The 24,409-nt window shown below is 51.8% G+C and overlaps 1 protein-coding gene across 3 annotated transcripts in view; it reads left to right on the top strand.

Annotated features, from left to right (window-relative positions):
• The window catches only part of LOC115107503 (1-phosphatidylinositol 4,5-bisphosphate phosphodiesterase beta-1-like), a 256,669-nt gene that overhangs the window by 190,538 nt on the left and 41,722 nt on the right, over positions 1-24,409 (top strand). The window contains exons 28-33 of one of the 3 annotated variants that reach the window (XM_065008904.1): positions 166-331; positions 801-877; positions 1,003-1,092; positions 1,427-1,484; positions 5,304-5,390; positions 5,643-5,667. In XM_065008904.1, the coding sequence (XP_064864976.1) occupies positions 166-331; positions 801-877; positions 1,003-1,092; positions 1,427-1,484; positions 5,304-5,390; positions 5,643-5,667 (503 nt within the window). Of the gene's footprint in view, positions 1-165; positions 332-800; positions 882-1,002; positions 1,093-1,426; positions 1,485-5,303; positions 5,391-5,642; positions 5,668-24,409 lie in introns of those variants that run through there. The other 2 variants (XM_065008903.1, XR_010460892.1) reach the window with 2 other exon arrangements.

Here is a 24,409-nt window from a genome sequence, read left to right as displayed (position 1 = left end):
CTCTCCGGTCATGTTTTCTCTCTTCCGTGTGGGTGCTCAGTGGCTAGAGCCTTCCACAGACAACTGTGTGTGTGCGTGTGTGTGTGTGTGTTTGTGTTTGTTAGCACTTACCTACCTCCATGTGTGCGTCGACCTCAGTGTGTGCTGTATTTGTGTGTGTGGTAGGTCGGAGCAGTGTCTGTCGTCCCTGGAGCAGGAGCTGTGTGTGTTGGACCAGGAGTCCAGTCAGAGACTCTCTGAGCTCAAGGAGCAGCAGCAACAACAGCTACTCACACTGAGACAGGAGCAGTATTACAGCGAGAAGTACCAGAAGAAAGAACACATCAAAATGGTACACACACACACACACACCTAATCCCTATCCTCAAGCAGAGTGATACTAGAGGACAAGAGCACATAAACTCATTTCAGCGTACATATTTTATTTGCGTTGAATCAGCATCAAGTGCGGTAACACTCAACTCAGTATAATGCTAGCCTTGGCTTGTGTTTAATGAGCGGGCTCCCCTCTGGGCTTTATTACTCCATCTGCTTTGCTGACCTTAGATCAGTGTAAAGACGTCCCAGTGCTCCACTACTGCTACGGTAGATGGAAATGCTGAGTGTAGTCACGGTTCTGTGTACGAGGTGTCAGGGTTTATCCATGCAGAAGAGAACAATACTGACTGGACCAATTCTATTCTCCAAAGTCAACAGATCAGGCCTGAGTTAAACAGAAGCCATGAGTCAGGGATCATATCTTATGAGAGACAAACTGTAGGATAACCAGTGGTATTTTTCTCTGTATACTGTGTCTCCAGCTGGTGGAGAAGTTGACAACCATAGCAGAGGAATGTCAGAGTGCCCAGTTGAAGAAGATCCGAGACATCTGTGACAAGTAAGCACACACACACACACACTTACTTTTATCCAGAGCGACTTACCGGAGCAATTAGGGTTAAGTGCCTTGCTCAAGGGCACATCGACTACACGGGGCGATTGTTTCACCTTCCTTCTCCACAGGGAAAAGAAAGACCTGAAGAAGAAGATGGACAAGAAAAGACAGGAGAAGATTAATGAAGCAAAGGCCAACAACAAGAACGTGACAGAAGAGTAAGCAGATGGGGTTGAGGAGGAGGCCTCCTGACACGTGCGTTGATCTGTATGTGCACAAGGCCACCAGATGGCGATGAAGGTTCATGCTTCATCTGACTGCTCGAAGCACATGCAGTATAATCAAACGATGCCGCTATTTTTTGACAGAAAGACTTAACGCTAGAAAGTGTCACAGGTCATCAGGCAGACTTACCGACTTTTATGTTTACGGTCCTTTGAGCTAGATTGGAACCAGGAATGTTAGGATTGTTGATTGTTAATAAAGTCATCTTAGGTTAGAGTTGAGGAATGTTAAGGTGATGTAAGAGCTGACGCCTCTCGATGTTCACAGAGAGAAGCTGGAAATCAACAGGTCGTTTGTCAATGAGGTGGTGCAGTATATCAAACGGGTAAGTTTGTGTGTTGTGTGTGTGTGTGTGTGTGTGTGTGTCTGTGTGTGTTTCAAGTTGTATCAGTTGTATGTACAGGATACACGTCCAACGAAATTCTTACTTGCATGTTCCTTCGCGACAATGCAACAACAATAAGAAACTAGAAAAGTATGTTTTCCTGAAGAAAATGTGGTGTGCTTGCTAGCTTGTTTTAAAGTATTTATGGTTTTGAAATAAGTTGTTGTTTTGGTAGTGACTGCAGTAGTAATGGTAATGACTGGTTATAGTTGACAAAGTCGGTAAGATGTAAAAATGGATTGATTGCTTAGCTGATTGATTAGAAAGGATCACCTGAACATGTAACAGTTATTTTGGTGTCTCTAGCTTGACCGGTTCAAGAGGTACTGTTGGTGAGTTTTAAGATGCAAATGTCTATAGTTATAGTTGATAAAGATGTAAAATAATTTGAAGTTAGAATAGATTGAAAATGGAAGGCACTGCATCGCAGTGCTAGAGGCGTCACTACAGATCCGGGTTCGATCCTGTCGCAGACTGTCGCAGACAGCCACGACCGCAGGACCCATGAGGCGGCGCACAATTGGCCCAGCGTCGATCCGGGTTAGGGGAGGGTTTGGCCGGCTGGGATGTCCTTGTCCGCGCTGTAGCACGATCGTGTTTCGGAGGACGCATGGCTCTCGACCTTCGCCTCTCCCGAGTCCATACGGGAGTTGCGGCGATGGGACAAGACTGTAACTACCAATTGAGTATCACAAAATTATGCCGTGCCTTAGACCGCTGCGCAACTTGGGACCCAGGTCGGGTGTTCATAGTTTTTAAAGGTTTCAGAGAATTTGAAGTTAAGATAGCCTGAATGTTTTGAAGTTGGTCATGTAGCTTAATTAACCAAGGAGCAGAGGACCATTTTGAATACCAACCACTGTATTCCTATGGTTCTCATTCAAGCCCATGTTAATTTACGAACATTTTAAATGGTTATAGTTCCAAAAGTATACATAGTATCAAATATCCTTTGACAAGCAATCTAAATTGGAAGGCACAATTTATAATACAATATTTACACATGTATCATGGAAGGGTCTGGTAGCAGCAGTTGTGAGGTGTGTGTAGCATGAGTGTGTGTGTGGGTGTGTGTGTGTGTGCTAAGGTGCGGAGAATCAGAGCAGGTTGTCTGATGGCTTGTAGATGCCAACAGGCTCAGAGACAGTTTCTATCAGACCTCATGCTCCGATACCGTCTACCCGACGGTAAGGCAGTGAACAGCTCGTAGGCTGGAGTGTGTGGGGTCCTTGATGATGCTGCAGGACTTCTTCAGGCACGTTTCAATTAGACGTCCTGGACGGATGGAAACACAGTCCGAGTGATGTACTGCGCCGTCTTCACCAGCCGCTGAAAGGCCTTGTGGTCGTGGGCGGAGCAATCTCCATACCAGGCCGGAATGCAACCGGTCAGGATGCTCTCGATGGTGCAGCGGTAGCATTTGGAGAGGACCCGGGGTGGCATGCCAAATTTCTTCAGCCGCCTTAGGAAGTTGAGGCGCTGTTGCACCCTCTTGACAAGATTGGTGGTAATTGTTGATCCATGTCAAGTTCTTTGTGATCTGGACGCTGAAGAACTTAAAACTGCTGACTCTCTCTACTGCAGTCCCGTTGATGTGGATCGGAGGTGTGTTCCCTCCTCTGCTTCCTGAAGTCAACAATCAACTCCTTTGTGTTGCTGACGTTAAGGGAAAGGTTGTTGTCCTGGCACCACAATGCCAGTTCACTTACCTCCTCCCTATAGGCTGACTCGTCCTTGTTGATTATCAGGCCTACAACTGTGGTATTGTCAGCAAACTTGATGATGGAGTTGGTGTCATGCAAAGCCATGTAGCAGAGGGCTGAGGACACACCCCAGGGGGGTACCTGTGTTAAGAGTCACAGCGACTGTTTATTGTTAAAGTAATCGTAGGTTATTTTAGGTTAGACAACAGGTTGTGGAGATTGTTGCCAGTCCTTGAATGCTGCAGTACAGTCTCTCAGGATGGTACGGATTTCTCCGTTCATCCAGGGTTTTTGGTTGGGTTATGTCTGGATTGTTATTGTGGGTAGAACATCATCAACACATTTCCTAATGAAGCCTGTGACTGATGTACACTGAGTGTACAAAACATTAGGAACACCTTCCTAATATTGAGTTGCACCTCCTTTTGCCCTCAGAACAGGCTCAATTTGTTGGGTGTGGACTCTACAATGGGTCAAAGGTGTTCCACAGGGATGCTGGCCAATGTTGACTCCAATGCTCCCAACATTTGTGTCAAGTTAGCTGGATGTCCTTTGGGTAGTGTACCATTCTTGATACACACAGAAAGCTGTTGAGCGTGAAAAAACCAGCAGCTTTTGCAGTTCTTGACACACTCAAACCAGTGCGCCTGTCACCTACTACCATATCCGGTTCAAAGGCACTTACATTTTTTCTCTTTCCCATTCACCCTCTGAATGGCACACATGCACAATCCATGTCTCAATTATCTCAAGGCTTAAAAATCCTTCTTTATCCTGTCTCCTCCCCATCTACACTTTCACCTGGATTCACCTGGTCAGTCTGTGTCATGTTCCTCTTCTTTTTTTTTTACAACTCAGTGTACATTCCTCAGTGTTGATCGACGAGTCCAGGGTGGATGAATCTTTGAACATATTCCAATCAGTATTCTCAAAAGAGCCATGCAGCATTGAGCGCAGCGCCTCACTGTTCTCTGTTGGGGGGCTCCCTCTTCAGTTGCAGCTTGTAGATGTGGAGCAGGAACAGAGAGACAGGGTGGGGGGGGCTTTGTACACATAACCGATGTTTGTGTACACATGGTCCAGCACAGAGGGGGCAGGATGCATGGGGCAGGAAACATGTTGGTGATCATTTGGAAAGAATTTGTTTTAATCTTGCTTGGTTAAAATCTCCCGTGACAATAAAGACTGCTTCCCGGTGAGAGGTTTCTGGCCGGCTAATGTTCTTGTGCAGTTGGATGAGTGCCACCTTGATGCTTGCTTGTGGTTTTACTGTATGTACACAGCTGTGACAATAACACGTGAATTCTCTTGACATATAGTGAGGTTGGCATTTTAGCTTCAGAAACTCCAGGTCGGGTGAACAGGACCTAGGGATGTTTTCAACTTCAGTACACCAGGAATTGTTGATGAGGAAGCATACACCTCCCTCCTACTCTTAACAGAAGCCGCCATTCGGGTCCATAAGGAAAATGGAAAAGCCATGTGGTTGAATAGCAGAGTCGAGTTAATTGACCGTAAGTCATGTCTCTGTAAAAACAGACACAGCATTCCTTGACGTCCCTCTGCGATTGAAGCCTTGATCTGAGTTCACAAATGTATTTTCCGGCGATTGGACATTAGCCATCAAGATACTAGGGAGTGGAGGCCGTGTAGCCCGTCTTTTCAGCTCGCAGTCCCCCTTTCCTTTCTGTTCTTCATCGCCAGCGTTGCCTTTGGTCATCTCGGCCAGGAGCGACAGGTAAGCCCCTGTGCCGGGAACAAAGAGGCAAATGTAGGACTCCAGATCTGCGAGGCTGAGAGATGTGTGTAGCTTCCGATTCATGATCCAGAAGTGTTTGTAGGAAATGATTGCACAAACATTCTGAGCAAACATAGTAAGAATTAATGCAAAAATAGACATTTAAAAAAAGCAAAGTCAAGCAGGAACCGGCAAGACACGCGCCCTCCGCCATCTGTGTGTGTGTCCGTCCGTGCCTGTGGATTTGTTTGTGTTTGTTACACGGTATGTAGTGGCTACACCTTACTCTCGCCTACCCCTGTGTTTGTCTGTGTGTAGTTGGAGGATGCTCAGAGTAAGAGAATGGAGAAGCTACTGGAGAAGCAGAACGACATCCGACAACAGATTATGGATGAGAAACCTAAGGTATGGACACGTTTGCCCTCAAATACAGAACTGCAGGATGAAGTTGCTTCGAACCAATCATTCATGGTCAGGTATAGGATGCGTTCCAAATGCCACTCTATTCCCTTGACAGTGCACTCCTTTTGACCACTAGTCAAAAGTGATGCACTATGTAGGGAACAGGGAGGCATTTAGGACAAAGACATATTTTCATCCCATAAAGGGTCCATTGGTTAATCATTTCCATCATGTCCATTGTTACTGTGATTGTAGGAAGGAGGTACGACAGAGGACCAGGGTAAGACATTCTGCGTCTGAGTGTGCATTCATACAGCTTCAATACTTTAGCATGTGTAACAGAAAGCAGTAACACGAAATAATTTATGTGGTTTGAATAAGACGGAAACAGCTGGAGAATGATAAGTGGATGTGCACCTTGCTTCCGACTCTGCCTTTCTTTAACAATAACCTCGATGGTCAACCACACTCTAAGGCCAAGCTCAACCTAACACTCCCAAATACTCTGTGCCCTTGTCAGACGGGTCATTCCTTCCTCTCCTCTTTGCCCCTCTCCTCTCCTCGATCACGTCTCCTCTGTCTGCTATGTACACAGAGCTGGATCTCCAAACCCCATTTCCATGGCCTAGTTTCTTTACCCCTCCTGCCCCACTCTCAGTGTTCTGCTCTGTGTTTGGGTGTCTGGGACAATTGACTATTTTCAGGCCTATTCCCTCTGAATACTCTGCTCTATAGCTATGGTTGTATTGCTGCGTGTGTTTGTTGTAACAACTCATTTTTAACCTTGTTATTGTATGTAGAATAGAAAGTACGCTTTTTGAATTGGCGATGTCTATATGAGAATTAGCCAAGGACAGTGCATTCGGAAACGCAACTTTTTTTTGGACTTGACTTTTTCCACATTTTGTTGCGTTACAGTGGGGCTGGGCGATATAAAAACGTTTAGATTCATTTTCGACAATGTCGATATAGAATAATGGGTACAGCAGTCCATTTCACCTCTGTGACGCAGCAGGAACGTGACGAGAAGTGACAATAGGCACGTGGAGAGGTACACGCCCACTAAAAACCACTTAGCACCTCGGTTAATGGAGTAGCCACAATTAACCGCGAGAAATGAGTGATGTCGGCGAAAACAGTGGCGGTGATAGCCATGGAGAAGGAGCCGCTTCCAACGAAGAAATGATTGATAAAAAGGGTTCAACTGTGTCAGTCATTTGGAAGCGGTTTGGCTTTTTGAAGTCCCACGAAAAAGGAGAGCAATGTTCGGTGCAAATTGTGCCTTAGACAGGTGGGTGGTAAATATGACAAACCTTTTTCAACATCTGAAGCAAAACCACTCTTTGGAACCTGCAGGGAGTTTGAGTTTGCGCCACGGTGTTGATAAACGCCCCTCAAGCACCAGCCAATCTAGGGATGTTCGCCCGAAGCAGTCAACACTGATAGCGTTTATGCCCTACAAGCAAATATCGAATAGACAAAGACATCACAAATGCTATTTTGCATTGCATTACTAAGGACATTAGCACAGTCGAAAAGGAAGGTTTCAAGAGGCTTATCAATTGAATTGACCCCAGGTACATGCTCCCTGGCCGCAAACATGGAACAATTGTCCTTCAAGTATAATTTTATGTGTAGCTCACATGATTATAAAAAATGTAACCTTTATTTAACAAGGCAAGTCGGTTAAGAACAACTTCTTGTTTACAATGACGGCAATCGGGGAACAGTGGGTTAACTGCCTGTTCAGGGGCAGAATGACAGATTTGTATCTTGTCAGCTCGGGGGTTTGAACTTGCAACCTTCCGGTTACCAGTCCAACGCTCTAACCACGAGGCTACCCTGCCAAGTGTCGCTGCACAGCTATTTTCAGGTCTCTCCAGAGATCGATCGGGTTCAAGTCCAGGCTCTGGCTGGGTCACTCAAGGACATTCAAAAGACTTGTCCCGAAGCCACTCCTGCGTTGTCTTGGCTGTGTGCTTAGGGTCGTTGTCCTGTTAGAAGGTGAACCTTCACCCTAGTCTGAGGTCTTGAGCGCTCTGGAGCAGGTTTTCATCAATGATCTCTCCGTGCTTTTCTCCGTTCATCTTTCCCTCGATCCTGACTAGTCTCCCAGTCCCTGCTGCAGAAAACCATCCCCACAGCATGATGCTGCCACCACCATGCTTCACCGTAGGGATGGTGCCATGTTTCCTTCAGATGTGACTCTTTGGCATTCAGGCCAAAGAGTTCAATCTTGGTTTCATGAGACCAGAGAATCTTGTTTATCATGGTCTGAAAGTCCTTGAGGTGCCTTTTGGAACCTCACAAGGATGATCAATGGAAACAGGATGCACCTGAGCTCAATTTCGAGTTTAATTCCAAAGGGTCTAAATACTAATGTAAATAAGGTATTCCAGTTTATTTTATTATCATAAAGTTGCAAAAACAATTCAACAGCTTTTGCTTTGTCGTCATGGGGTGTTGTGTGTCGATTGATGAGGGAAAGAATGTATTGAATCCATTTTAGAATAAGGCTGTAACATAACAAAATGTGTAAAAAGGGAAGGGGTCTGAATACTTTCCGAATGCACTGAACATCTCAACTCCACGATACCACATCCGCAAGTTGCTGTGAAGTCAATACATTTTTCTTTTTGTAATTCTTTAACCTTTACTGTGTACATACACTGAGTATACAAAACAATAAGAACACCTGCTCTTTCTATGACATATGACATAGGCTGACCAGGTTAATCCAAGTGAAAGCTATGGTCCCTTATTGATGTCGCTTGTTAAATCCACTTCAATCAGTGTAAATGAAGGGGAGGAGACGGGGTAACGAAGGATTTTTAAAAGTTTTAAACCTTTTAAGCCTTGAGGCAATTGAGACATGGACTGTGTATGTGTGCCATTCGGCGGGTGAATGGTCAAGACAGAATATTTAAGTGCCTTTGAACAGGGTATGGCCAGGCGCACCGGTTTGTGTCAAGAACTACAACGCTGATGGATTTTTCATCCTCAACAGTTTGTCTCAAGAATGGTCCACCACCCAAAGGACATCCAGCCAACTTGACACAACTATGAGAAGCATTGGAGTCAACATGGGCCAGCATCCCTGTGGAACACTTTCAACACCTTCTGAGGCTAAAAAGGAGGAGGGGGTGCAACTCAATATTAGGAAGGTGTTCCTAAGGTTTGGTATACTCACACTCGGTGTTTGTCCTCTGTTGTTTGTCCTCTGTTGAGTGCCTTTCTTTGTTTGCTGAAATCCCATACTTTTTCATCAAATTACAACCACGGACTGCAATCTTCGAGCAACAGCAATGAGGAAACAGTCGGTGGTTGTATTTGATTGACGTTGTATTTTTAAAAAGTATGGGCTTCAGTGAACAGAGACCTAACATAGGTACACGGTACGGGTTTAAGAATTGACATTTTGAAGAAGTCGGAGGTTCACTCCAAGTTGCACTCAACTCCGGTGGGTTGCGGTATCGTGGAGTTGAGATGTACTTGGATATATGAAAATGTGAAATGCATTGGACATATTAGAAGGGTGGGGGGGCATGGATGATGTTGTACTTACTAGTGCAGCACAGGGACGATGGGAAAGTCTTGAAACAATGAATAGTGCTTTTCTCAATAGCTAGTCACAGTTATACTGTCTTAAGCTGTCGTTAGAGTCAGCCAGCTTCCTACAGTAGCTGATCCTCCGTGCTCATTATTCCACGGTGTGCGTGTGGGCGTGTAAGAGTACGGCTTGTGAGGATGTCTCCTGTCGTAGGCTCTCTCCTTCGATCACACTCTGAATCCCCCAGCCCAGATATTATGACAATTCTCTCTCTTATCTTGTACACCGTCTGAGTCACACGTAATGTGTTACCACTGACACATGTTTGTAGCAGAAAGAGGAGTAGAAAAAGAGAGTGATGATGATGATGAAGTCAAGTGAGAGTTCCATGAAGGGCTAATGGAGGAGGGCATGACTAACCAGGATAGGGCTAATATGAAGACACACACACATTTTCACTGACACATGTACACACACTCTCTCTCTCTCTCTCTCTCTCTCTCTCACACACACACGCGGTTCTGACCCAGATTTCTCCTCTGGGCTCAGAGCAGCCGCTAATGGACCGCTATAACCATCCCTGGTCTGTGGAGACCCTCACATCTCTCACTGCGACCGCCCGCCCGCCCGGGTTAGCACCACGCTACGCTGCCTCACGTGTGTGTGTGTGTGTGTGTGTGTGTCAGGCCAGCTGCTATCCCGCTGTGCAGAAGAAAATAGATGCGACTGAGGCCAGTTTACCCAAATAACCACTCATGTTCCATGTCCAGTTTTAACTCAACCTACTTGCTACTGTATCCGTCTGGCCGAAGTGAATGTTATAGCTCCTAACCCGTTTACTGTGTGTCTGAAGACGCAGAACTTTTAAGCCCGTGTTCCAATGGAGGGTCAGTTGTTTTACATGGAGGAATCTGCCAGGTTGTGGGGCTGTGCCTTTTGGTCTCCAAACGTCAGCATGTGCTCCGTTATTTCAACGTTTGTGTTGCCTAGGCCATGGCCATACGGCAATATGTCAGAAGAAAGAGAGAGAGAAAATGGGGAAAGAGAGAGATATGGAGTCGGTATGGGCAGCGAGGGAGAGAGAGTGTGAGAGGGAATAGCTGATGGAGAGGAAGAGAAGGAGGGAGAGAGAGAGAGAGAGAGTGTGTGTGGGAGGGGATAGGGGATGGAGAGAAAGAGGAGGGAGAGAGAGCGCGTGTCCTCTGTCTTGTCTGTCGTCACTCTCCGCGGGTGCGCATTCAGGTGATGGTGTCCTGCTAATGTTCTAATCAAAATGGCTTCACACCCACAGCACGGTAGACGCTGATTGAGCACACACACATACACACACACACACCTCCGACATCGCTCTCAAAGACATACCATTGCACCAGGGTACTCAGCCCTAGTGTTATGGTTGTCAATCAGATTATCTTAAAGTAGCTAACTGTCCAGTGAAAATATCACTTTTAAAAGTTCATATTCTGTTAACGCATACCCAAATAATGTTATGGACTCGTCCTATGCTCATATTTGTGGCCCAAGCAGAAATAAAAAAAAACACTTCAAAGACCCCAACTCAAACTTGTATCTCAAACAGACCATTTAAGAAGAAAAAAAAGCTTGCTATTTCATTGTGTTGTTGTGATACTCCCACACCATTGTGTTGTTGTGATACTCCCACACCATTTTGTTGTTGTGATACTCCCACACCATTGTGTTGTTGTGATACTCCCACACCATTTTGTTGTTGTGATACTCCCACACCATTCTGTTGTTGTGATACTCCCACACCATTCTGTTGTTGTGATACTCCCACACCATTCTGTTGTTGTGATACTCCCACACCATTTTGTTGTTGTGATACTCCCACACCATTCTGTTGTTGTGATACTCCCACACCATTTTGTTGTTGTGATACTCCCACACCATTCTGTTGTTGTGATACTCCCACACCATTCTGTTGTTGTGATACTCCCACACCATTCTGTTGTTGTGATACTCCCACACCATTCTGTTGTTGTGATACTCCCACACCATTTTGTTGTTGTGATACTCCCACACCATTCTGTTGTTGTGATACTCCCACACCATTTTGTTGTTGTGATACTCCCACACCATTCTGTTGTTGTGATACTCCCACACCATTCTGTTGTTGTGATACTCCCACACCATTTTGTTGTTGTGATACTCCCACACCATTCTGTTGTTGTGATACTCCCACACCATTCTGTTGTTGTGATACTCCCACACCATTTTGTTGTTGTGATACTCCCACACCATTCTGTTGTTGTGATACTCCCACACCATTTTGTTGTTGTGATACTCCCACACCATTCTGTTGTTGTGATACTCCCACACCATTCTGTTGTTGTGATACTCCCACACCATTTTGTTGTTGTGATACTCCCACACCATTCTGTTGTTGTGATACTCCCACACCATTCTGTTGTTGTGATACTCCCACACCATTCTGTTGTTGTGATACTCCCACACCATTTTGTTGTTGTGATACTCCCACACCATTCTGTTGTTGTGATACTCCCACACCATTCTGTTGTTGTGATACTCCCACACCATTTTGTTGTTGTGATACTCCCACACCATTCTGTTGTTGTGATACTCCCACACCATTCTGTTGTTGTGATACTCCCACACCATTTTGTTGTTGTGATACTCCCACACCATTCTGTTGTTGTGATACTCCCACACCATTCTGTTGTTGTGATACTCCCACACCATTCTGTTGTTGTGATACTCCCACACCATTCTGTTGTTGTGATACTCCCACACCATTCTGAAACAGAAAAGCAGCTTTTGAACATATTGAATTATTTAACTCATATAGTAAGTAATTATAGGTCATATGTCAAGGTTTTACCTGGGAGAGTCATGCTATGTGGTAGTCTTCCCTTCCCTAATTGTAGGTCACTCTGGCTAAGAGGGTCTGCTGAATGAATAAGATATAGGAATGTAATTGGGAACTCTAGGTCTGATTCACCTGGACAGTAATCTCTATTACCCTACACCTACACACTGCACCAGTTGTCCTCCTACTTGACTGTGTAGCTAGCCTAGACAGGTGAAATGCCATTCACACCTACAACACCATTATTCTGTTCTCACACTTGCTCACACAGGATGTGAGACGACTGGGAAGAGAAGTGTATATGCGTCACGTGTGTCACTCGCGTACACGTGTGTGCACCGGGAGACACATGCGGTGTGAGTATTTGGTGTATGTGTGTGGAGGTAGATAGCCCCTGTCTCATCCTTTTCGGAGCAGGCAACAGAAAATGGTGGCGTTCCCGAGTGCAGGGGCCATTACTGTAACACTCTCACGTACACTTTTTCTCTATCACAAACTCACCGTCACACACACACACACACACAGTGACGCACACACACACAAACGCACACAGTGTTTGGTCCGTGATGCAACACACCGGAGCCCTGTGCAGTCGTCATGGAAACGCTCATTCTACCCCCCCCCCGCCCCCCGCCCCCCACACACAAACACACCCCTCCCCATCATCTTCTATCCATGACTCTCTCTGCAATCTGTTAATTTGGAGCCTGATGACACAACCCAGGGACTGCCTGGTGGTGGCCTGTAGAAAGACCGAGAGAGGGAGGGACAGAGAGATAGAGAAACCACAAAAGAAAATAGGGAGAGTGAGGGAGGGAGGAAGAGAAAATGAGTGAGGAAGAAGGAGAGACAGGAGGGATAGACGGAGAGACAGGGAGGGATAGACGGAGAGACAGGGAGGGATAGATGGAGAGACAGGGAGGGATAGACGGAGAGACAGGGGGGGATAGACGGAGAGACGGAGAGACAGGGAGGGATAGACGGAGAGACAGGGAGGGATAGACGGAGAGACAGGAGGGATAGACGGAGAGACAGGGAGGGATAGACGGAGAGACAGGGAGGGATAGACGGAGAGACAGGGAGGGATAGACGGAGAGACAGGGAGGGATAGACGGAGAGATAGGGGGGGATAGACGGAGAGACGGAGAGACAGGGAGGGATAGACGGAGAGACAGGGAGGGATAGACGGAGAGGCAGGGAGGGATAGACGGAGAGACAGGGGGGGATAGACGGAGAGACGGAGAGACAGGGAGGGATAGACGGAGAGACAGGGAGGGATAGACGGAGAGACAGGGAGGGATAGACGGAGAGACAGGGAGGGATAGACGGAGAGACAGGGAGGGATAGACGGAGAGACAGGGAGGGATAGACGGGGAGACAGGGGGGATAGACTGAGAGACAGGGAGGGATAGACGGAGAGACAGGGGGGATAGACTGAGAGACAGGGAGGGATAGACAGAGAGACAGGAGGGATAGATGGAGAGACAGGGAGGGATAGACTAAGAGACAGGGAGGGATAGACAGAGAGACAGGGAGGGATGGAGAGACAGGGAGGTATAGACTAAGAGACAGGGAGGGATAGACGGAGAGACAGGGAGGGATAGACGGAGAGACAGGGAGGGATAGACGGAGAGACAGGGAGGGATAGACGGAGAGACAGGGAGGGATAGACGGAGAGACAGGAGGGATAGACGGAGAGACAGGGAGGGATAGACGGAGAGACAGGGAGGGATAGATGGAGAGACAGGGAGGGATAGACGGAGAGACAGGGAGGGATAGACGGAGAGACAGGGAGGGATAGACGGAGAGACAGGGAGGGATAGACGGAGGATAGATGGAGAGACAGGGAGGGATAGACGGAGAGACGGAGGGATAGACGGAGAGACGGAGAGAGAGGGAGGATAGACGGAGAGACAGGGAGGGATAGACGGAGAGACAGGGAGGGATAGACGGAGAGACAGGGGGATAGACTGAGAGACAGGGAGGGATAGACGGATAGACAGAGAGAGAGGGAGGATAGACGGAGAGACAGGGAGGGATAGACGGAGAGACAGGGAGGGATAGACGGAGAGACAGGGGGGATAGACTGAGAGACAGGGAGGGATAGACAGAGAGACAGGAGGGATAGATGGAGAGACAGGGAGGGATAGACGGAGAGACAGGGAGGGATAGACGGAGAGACATGGTGGAATAGACGGAGAGACAGGGAGGGATAGACGGAGAGACAGAGAGAGAGGGAGGATAGACGGAGAGACAGGGAGGGATAGACTGAGAGACAGGGAGGGATAGACGGAGAGACAGGGGGGATAGACTGAGAGACAGGGAGGGATAGACAGAGAGACAGGAGGGATAGACAGAGAGACAGGAGGGATAGACGGAGAGACAGGAGGGATAGACGGAGAGACAGGGAGGGATAGACGGAGAGACAGGGAGGGATAGACGGAGAGACAGGGAGGGATAGACGGAGAGACAGGGGGGGATAGACGGAGAGACAGGGGGATAGACGGAGAGACAGGGAGGGATAGACGGAGAGACAGGGAGGGATAGACGGAGAGACAGGAGGGATAGACGGAGAGACAGGGAGGGATAGACGGAGAGACAGGGAGGGATAGACGGAGAGACAGGGAGGGATAGACGGAGAGACAGGGAGGGATAGACGGAGAGATAGGGGGGGATAGACGGAGAGACGGAGAGACAGGGAGGGATAGACGGAGAGACAGGGAGGGATAGACGGAGAGACAGGGAGGGATAGACGGAGAGGCAGGGAGGGATAGACGGAGAGACAGGGGGGGATAGACGGAGAGACGGAGAGACAGGGAGGGATAGACGGAGAGACAGGGAGGGATAGACGGAGAGACAGGGGGATAGACGGAGAGACAGGGAGGGATAGACGGAGAGACAGGGAGGGATAGACGGAGAGACAGGGAGGGATAGACGGAGAGACAGGGAGGGATAGACGGAGAGACAGGGAGGGATAGACGGAGAGACAGGGGGGATAGACGGAGAGACAGGAGGGATAGACGGAGAGACAGGGAGGGATAGACGGAGAGACAGGGAGGGATAGACGGAGAGACAGGGAGGGATAGACGGAGAGACAGGGAGGGATAGACGGAGAGACGGAGAGAGAGGGAGGATAGACGGAGAGACAGGGAGGGATAGACGGAGAGACAGGGAGGGATAGACGGAGAGACAGGGGGGATAGACTGAGAGACAGGGAGGGATAGACAGAGAGACAGGAGGGATAGATGGAGAGACAGGGAGGGATAGACGGAGAGACAGGGAGGGATAGACGGAGAGACATGGTGGGATAGACGGAGAGACAGGGAGGGATAGACGGAGAGACAGGGAGGGATAGACGGAGAGACAGGGAGGGATAGACGGAGAGACAGAGAGAGAGGGAGGAGAGACGGAGAGACAGGGAGGGATAGACTGAGAGACAGGGAGGGATAGACGGAGAGACAGGGGGGATAGACTGAGAGACAGGGAGGGATAGACAGAGAGACAGGAGGGATAGACAGAGAGACAGGAGGGATAGACGGAGAGACAGGAGGGATAGACGGAGAGACAGGGAGGGATAGACGGAGAGACAGGGAGGGATAGACGGAGAGACAGGGAGGGATAGACGGAGAGACAGGGGGGGATAGACGGAGAGACAGGGGGGGATAGACGGAGAGACAGGGAGGGATAGACGGAGAGACAGGGAGGGATAGACGGAGAGACAGGGAGGGATAGACGGAGAGACAGGGGGATAGACGGAGAGACGGAGAGACAGGGAGGGATAGACGGAGAGACAGGGAGGGATAGACGGAGAGACAGGAGGGATAGACGGAGAGACAGGGAGGGATAGACGGAGAGACAGGGAGGATAGACGGAGAGACAGGGAGGGATAGACGGAGAGACAGGGAGGGATAGACGGAGAGACAGGGGGGATAGACGGAGAGACAGGACAGGGAGGGATAGACGGAGAGACAGGGAGGGATAGACGGAGAGACAGGGAGGGATAGACAGGAGAGGAGGACAGGAGGGATAGACGGAGAGACAGGGGGGATAGATGGAGAGACGGAGAGACAGGGAGGGATAGACGGAGAGACAGGGATAGGAGATAGACGGAGAGACAGGGGGATAGACGGAGAGACAGGAGGGAGGGATAGACGGAGAGACAGGGAGGGATAGACGGAGAGACAGGGAGGGATAGACGGAGAGACAGGGAGGGATAGACGGAGAGACAGGGAGGGATAGACGGAGAGACAGGGAGGGATAGACGGAGAGACAGGGGGGATAGACGGAGAGACAGGAGGGATAGACGGAGAGACAGGGAGGGATAGACGGAGAGACAGGGAGGGATAGACGGAGAGACAGGGGGGGATAGACGGAGAGACGGAGAGACAGGGAGGGATAGACGGAGAGACAGGGAGGGATAGACGGAGAGACAGGGAGGGATAGACGGAGAGACAGGGAGGGATAGACGGAGAGACAGGGAGGGATAGACGGAGAGACAGGGAGGGATAGATGGAGAGACAGGGAGGGATAGACGGAGAGACGGAGGGATAGACGGAGAGACAGAGAGAGAGGGAGGATAGACGGAGAGACAGGGAGGGATAGACGGAGAGACAGGGAGGGATAGACGGAGAGACAGGGGGGATAGACTGAGAGACAGGGAGGGATAGACGGATAGACAGAGAGAGAGGAGGGATAGACGGAGAGACAGGGAGGGATAGACGGAGAGACAGGGAGGGATAGACGGAGAGACAGGGAGGGATAGACGGAGAGACAGGGAGGGATAGACAGAGAGACAGGAGGGATAGACGGAGAGACAGGGAGGGATAGACGGAGAGACAGGGAGGGATAGACGGAGAGACAGGGAGGATAGACGGAGAGACAGGGAGGGATAGACGGAGAGACAGGGAGGATAGAGGAGAGACAGGGAGGGATAGACGGAGAGACAGGAGGGATAGACGAGAGACAGGGAGGGATAGACGGAGAGACAGGGAGGGATAGACTGAGAGACAGGGAGGGATAGACAGAGGGAGGGATAGACGAGAGACAGGAGGGATAGACGGAGAGACAGGAGGGATAGACGGAGAGACAGGGAGGGATAGACGGAGAGACAGGAGGGGATAGATAGACGGAGAGACAGGGAGGGACGGAGAGACGGAGAGACAGGGAGGGATAGACGGAGAGACAGGAGGGATAGAGAGACAGGGGGATAGACGGAGAGACAGGGAGACAGAGAGGGAGGGATAGACGGAGAGACAGGGAGGGATAGACGGAGAGACAGAGGGGAGGGATAGACGGAGAGACAGGGAGGGATAGACGGAGAGACAGGGGGGATAGACGGAGAGACAGGAGGGATAGACGAGAGACAGGGAGGGATAGACGGAGAGACAGGGAGGGATAGACGGAGAGACAGGAGGGATAGACGGAGAGACAGGGGGGATAGACGGAGAGACAGGGAGGGATAGACGGAGAGACAGGAGGGATAGACGGAGAGACAGGGAGGGATAGACGGAGAGACAGGGAGGATAGACAGGGGATAGAGAGAGACAGGAGGGATAGACGGAGAGACAGGGAGGGATAGACGGAGAGACAGGGAGGGATAGACGGAGAGACAGGGAGGGATAGACGGAGAGACAGGGGGGGATAGACGGAGAGACGGAGAGACAGGGAGGGATAGACGGAGAGACAGGGAGGGATAGACGGAGAGACAGGGAGGGATAGACGGAGAGACAGGGAGGGATAGACGGAGAGACAGGGAGGGATAGACGGAGAGACAGGGAGGGATAGACGGAGAGACAGGGAGGGAGACGGAGAGACAGGAGGGATAGACGGAGAGACAGGGAGGGATAGACGGAGAGACAGGGAGGATAGACGGAGAGACAGGAGAGGGAGGATAGACTGAGACAGGAGGGATAGACAGAGAGACAGGAGGGATAGACGGAGAGACAGGGGGGATAGAGAGACGGAGAGACAGGGAGGGATAGACGAGAGACAGGGAGGGATAGACGGAGAGACAGGAGGGATAGATCAGAGACAGGGAGGGATAGACGGAGAGACAGGGAGGGATAGACAGAGAGACAGGGAGGGATAGACGGAGAGACAGGGAGGGATAGACGGAGAGACAGGGGGGATAGACGGAGAGACAGGGGGGATAGACGGAGACAGGGAGGGATAGACGGAGAGACAGGGAGGGAGGAGAGACAGGGAGGGATAGACGGAGAGACAGGGGGATAGAGAGACGGAGAGACAGGAGGGATAGACGGAGAGACAGGGGGATAGACGGAGAGACAGGGAGGGATAGAGAGACAGACGGAGAGGGAGGGAGACGGAGAGACAGGAGGGATAGACGGAGAGACAGGGGGATAGACGGAGAGACAGGGAGGGATAGACGGAGAGACAGGGAGGGATAGAGGAGAGACAGGAGGGATAGACGGAGAGACAGGAGGGATAGACGGAGAGACAGGGAGGACAGGGAGGGATAGACGGAGAGACAGGGAGGGATAGACGGAGAGACAGGGGGGATAGACGGAGAGACAGGGGGATAGACAGAGAGACAGGAGGGATAGACAGAGAGACAGAGGGATAGACAGACAGGAGGGATAGACGGAGAGACAGGGGGATAGACGGAGAGACAGGGAGGGATAGACGGAGAGACAGGGAGGGATAGACGGAGAGACAGGGGGGATAGACGGAGAGACAGGAGGGATAGACGGAGAGACAGGGAGGGATAGACGGAGAGACAGGGAGGGATAGACGGAGAGACAGGGAGGGATAGACGGAGAGACAGGGGGATAGACGGAGAGACAGGAGGGATAGACGGAGAGACAGGGAGGGATAGACGGAGAGACAGGAGGGATAGACGGAGAGACAGGGAGGGATAGACGGAGAGACAGGGAGGGATAGACGGAGAGACAGGGAGGACAGGGGGGGATAGACCTGAGAGACAGGGAGGGATAGACGGAGAGACAGGGGGGGATAGACGGAGAGACAGGGAGGATAGAGAGACAGGGAGGGATAGACGGAGAGACAGGGAGGGATAGACAGAGACAGGGAGGGATAGACGGAGAGACAGGGAGGGGATAGACGGAGAGACAGGAGGGGATAGACGGAGAGACAGGGAGGATAGACGGAGAGACAGGGAGGGATAGACGGAGAGACAGGGAGGGATAGACGGAGAGACAGGGAGGGATAGAGAGACGGAGAGACAGAGACAGGGAGGGATAGACGGAGAGACAGGGACAGGGAGGGGAGGGATAGACGGAGAGACAGGAGGGGATAGACGGAGAGACAGGGGGATAGACGGAGAGACAGGGAGGGATAGACGGAGAGACAGGGAGGGGATAGACGGAGAGACAGGGAGGGATAGACGGAGAGACAGGGGGGATAGATAGAGACGGAGAGACAGGGAGGGATAGACGGAGAGACAGGGAGGGATAGACGGAGAGACAGGACAGGGAGGGATAGACGGAGAGACAGGGAGGGATAGACGGAGAGACAGGGAGGGATAGACGGAGAGACAGGAGGGATAGACGGAGAGACAGGGAGGGATAGACGGAGAGACAGGGAGGGATAGACGGAGAGACAGGGAGGGATAGATAGAGACAGGGAGGAGAGACGAGGGAGGGATAGAGAGAGACAGGGAGGGATAGACGGAGAGACAGGGAGGATAGACGGAGAGACAGGGAGAGATAGACGGAGAGACAGGGGGGATAGACGAGAGACAGGGATAGGGAGAGACAGGAGAGAGAGACAGGAGGGATAGACAGGAGAGACAGAGAGACAGGAGGGATAGACGGAGAGACAGGGAGGGATAGACGGAGAGACAGGGATAGACGGAGAGACAGGGAGGGATAGACGGAGATAGACAGAGACAGGAGGGATAGACGGAGAGACAGGGGGATAGACGGAGAGACAGGGAGGGATAGACGGAGAGACAGGGAGGGATAGACGGAGAGACAGGGAGGGATAGACGGAGAGACAGGAGGGATAGACGGAGAGACAGGAGGGATAGACGGAGAGACAGGGAGGGATAGACGGAGAGACAGGGAGGGATAGACGGAGAGACAGGGAGGGATAGACGGAGAGACAGGGAGGGATAGACGGAGAGACAGGGAGGGATAGACGGAGAGACAGGGAGGATAGACGGAGAGACAGGGAGGGATAGACAGAGACAGGAGGGATAGACGGAGAGACAGGGGGGATAGACGGAGAGACAGGGGAGGGATAGACGGAGAGACAGGGAGGGATAGACGGAGAGACAGGGGGATAGACGGAGAGACAGGGAGGGATAGAGAGACAGGGAGGGATAGACGGAGAGACAGGGAGGGATAGACGGAGAGACAGGGATAGACGGAGAGACAGGAGGGATAGACGGAGAGACAGGGAGGGATAGACGGAGAGACAGGGAGGGATAGACGGAGAGACAGGGAGGGATAGACGGAGAGACAGGGGGGATAGACGGAGAGACAGGGAGGATAGACAGAGAGACGGAGAGACAGGGAGGGATAGACGGAGAGACAGGGAGGGATAGACGGAGAGACAGGGAGGGATAGACGGAGAGACAGGGAGGGATAGACGGAGAGACAGGGAGGGATAGACGGAGAGACAGGGAGGGATAGACGGAGAGACAGGGAGGGATAGACGGAGAGACAGGACAGGGATAGACGGAGAGACAGGGAGGGAGGGAGGGATAGACGGAGAGACAGGGAGGGATAGAGAGACAGGGAGGGAGAGAGACAGGGAGGGATAGACGGAGAGACAGGGAGGGATAGACGGAGAGACAGGGAGGGATAGACGGAGAGACAGGGAGGGATAGACGGAGAGACAGGGAGGGATAGACGGAGAGACAGGGAGGGATAGACGGAGAGACAGGGAGGGATAGAGACGGAGAGACAGGGAGGGATGAGAGACAGGGAGGGATAGACGGAGAGACAGGGAGGGATAGACGGAGAGACAGGGAGGGATAGACGGAGAGACAGGGAGGGATAGACGGAGAGACAGGGAGGGATAGACGGAGAGACAGGGAGGGATAGACGGACAGGAGAGACAGAGAGACAGGAGGGATAGACGGAGAGACAGGGAGGGATAGACGGAGAGACAGGGGAGGGATAGACGGAGAGACAGGGAGGGATAGACGGAGAGACAGGGAGGGATAGACGGAGAGACAGGGGGATAGACGGAGAGACAGGGAGGGATAGACGGAGAGACAGGGAGGGATAGACGGAGAGACAGGGGGATAGACGGAGAGACAGGGAGGGATAGACGGAGAGACAGGGAGGGATAGACGGAGAGACGGAGAGACAGGGAGGGATAGACGGAGAGACAGGGAGGGATAGACGGAGAGACAGGGAGGGATAGACGGAGAGACAGGGAGGGATAGACTGAGAGACAGGGAGGGATAGACGGAGAGACAGGGAGGGATAGACGGAGAGACAGGGAGGGATAGACGGAGAGACAGGAGGGATAGACGGAGAGACAGGGAGGGATAGACGGAGAGACAGGGAGGGATAGACGGAGAGACAGGGAGGGATAGACGGAGAGACAGGGAGGGATAGACGGAGAGACAGGGAGGGATAGACAGAGAGACAGGAGGGATAGATGGAGAGACAGGAGGGATAGATGGAGAGACAGGGAGGGATAGACGGAGAGACAGGGAGGGATAGACGGAGAGACAGGGAGGGATAGACGGAGAGACAGGGAGGGATAGACGGAGAGACAGGGAGGGATAGACGGAGAGACAGGGAGGGATAGACGGAGAGACGGAGAGACAGGGAGGGATAGACGGAGAGACGGAGAGAGAGGGAGGATAGACGGAGAGATTGGGAGGCATAGACGGAGAGACAGGGAGGGATAGACGGAGAGACAGGGAGGGATAGACGGAGAGACAGGGAGGGATAGACGGAGAGACAGGGAGGGATAGACGGAGAGACAGGGGATAGACGGAGAGACAGGGAGATAGACGGAGGAGAGACAGGAGGGATAGACGGAGAGACAGGGAGGGATAGACGAGAGACAGGGAGGGATAGACGGAGAGACAGGGAGGGATAGACGGAGAGACAGGGAGGATAGACGGAGAGACAGGGAGGATAGACAGGAGAGACAGGGAGATAGACGGAGAGACAGGAGGGATAGACGGAGAGACAGGGAGGGATAGACGGAGAGACAGGGAGGGATAGACTGGACGGAGAGACAGGGAGGGATAGACGGAGAGACAGGAGGGATAGACGGAGAGACAGGGAGGGATAGACGGAGAGACAGGGAGGGATAGACGGAGAGACAGAGAGAGAGGGAGGATAGACGGAGAGACAGGGAGGGATAGACGGAGAGACAGGGAGGGATAGACGGAGAGACAGGGGGATAGACTGAGAGACAGGGAGGGATAGACGGAGAGACAGGGAGACGGAGAGACAGGATAGACAGAGAGACAGGAGGATAGACGGAGAGACAGGAGGGATAGACGGAGAGACAGGGAGGGATAGACGGAGAGACAGGGAGGGATAGACGGAGAGACAGGGAGGGATAGACGGAGAGACAGGGAGGGATAGACGGAGGATAGATGGAGAGACAGGGAGGGATAGACGGAGAGACAGGGAGGGATAGACGGAGAGACAGGGAGGGATAGACGGAGAGACAGGGGGGGAGATAGACGGAGAGACAGAGACAGGGAGGGATAGACGGAGAGACAGGGAGGGATAGACGGAGAGACAGGAGGGATAGACGGAGAGACAGGAGGGATAGACGGAGAGACAGGGAGGATAGACGGAGAGACAGGGAGGGATAGACGGAGAGACAGGGAGACAGGAGGGATAGACGGAGAGACAGGGGAGGGATAGACGGAGAGACAGGAGGGATAGACGGAGAGACAGGAGGGATAGACGGAGAGACAGGGAGGGATAGACGGAGAGACAGGGGGATAGACGGAGAGACAGGGAGGGATAGACGGAGAGACAGAGACAGGAGGGATAGACGGAGAGACAGGGAGGGGATAGACGGAGAGACAGGGAGGGATAGACGGAGAGACAGGGAGGGATAGACGGAGAGACAGGGGGGATAGACGGAGAGACAGGGAGGGATAGACGGAGAGACAGGGAGGGATAGACGGAGAGACAGGGAGGGATAGACGGAGAGACAGGAGGGATAGACGGAGAGACAGGGGGATAGACGGAGAGACAGGACAGGGAGGGATAGACGGAGAGACAGGGAGGGATAGACGGAGAGACAGGGAGGGATAGACGGAGAGACAGGGAGGGATAGACGGAGAGACAGGGGGGGATAGACGGAGAGACAGGAGGGATAGACGGAGAGACAGGGAGGGATAGACGGAGAGACAGGAGGGATAGACGGAGAGACAGAGAGAGGGGAGGGACGGAGAGACAGGAGGGATAGACGGAGAGAGGGAGGGATAGACGGAGAGACAGGGAGGATAGACGGAGAGACAGGGAGGGATAGACGGAGAGACAGGGAGGGATAGACGGAGAGACAGGAGGGATAGACGGAGAGACAGGAGGGATAGACGGAGAGAGAGACAGGGAGGGATAGACGGAGAGACAGGGAGGGATAGACGGAGAGACAGGGAGGGATAGACGGAGAGACAGGGAGGGATAGACGGAGAGACAGGGGGAGGGATAGACGGAGAGACAGGGGGGATAGACGGAGAGACAGGGGGATAGACGGAGAGACAGGGAGAGACAGGAGGGATAGACTGAGAGACAGGGAGGGATAGACGGAGAGACAGGAGGGATAGACGGAGAGACAGGAGGGATAGACGGAGAGACAGGGAGGGATAGACGGAGAGACAGGAGGGATAGACAGGAGAGGGATAGACGGAGAGACAGGAGGGATAGACGGAGAGACAGGGGGATAGACGGAGAGACAGGAGGGATAGACGGAGAGACAGGAGGGATAGACGGAGAGACAGGGAGGGATAGACGGAGAGACAGGGAGGGATAGACGGAGAGACGAGAGACAGGGAGGGATAGACGGAGAGACAGGGAGGGATAGACGGAGAGACAGGAGGGATAGACGGAGAGACAGGGAGGGATAGACGGAGAGACAGGGAGGGATAGACGGAGAGACAGGGAGGGATAGACGAGAGACAGGGAGGGATAGACGGAGAGACAGGGGGATAGACTGAGAGACAGGGAGGGATAGACAGGAGAGACAGGGAGGGATAGACTGAGAGACAGGGAGGGATAGACGGAGAGACAGGGAGGGATAGACGGAGAGACAGGGAGGGATAGACGGAGAGACAGGGAGGGATAGACGGAGAGACAGGAGGGATAGACGGAGAGACAGGGAGGGATAGACGGAGAGACAGGGAGGGATAGACGGAGAGACAGGGAGGGATAGACGAGAGACAGGGGGATAGACGGAGACAGGAGAGACAGAGAGACAGGAGGGATAGACGGAGAGACAGGGAGGGATAGACGGAGAGACAGGGGGGATAGACGGAGAGACAGGGAGGGATAGACGGAGAGACAGGGAGGGGATAGACGGAGAGACAGGGAGGATAGACGGAGAGACAGGGGGGATAGACGGAGAGACAGGGAGGGATAGACGAGAGACAGGGAGGGATAGACGGAGAGAGAGGGAGGATAGACGGAGAGACAGGGAGGGATAGACGGAGAG

The sequence above is a fragment of the Oncorhynchus nerka genome, linkage group LG24 (genome assembly GCF_034236695.1).
Source record: "Oncorhynchus nerka isolate Pitt River linkage group LG24, Oner_Uvic_2.0, whole genome shotgun sequence".
Lineage (NCBI taxonomy): Eukaryota > Metazoa > Chordata > Actinopteri > Salmoniformes > Salmonidae > Oncorhynchus > Oncorhynchus nerka.
This window is presented reverse-complemented; position numbering and strand designations above follow the sequence as displayed.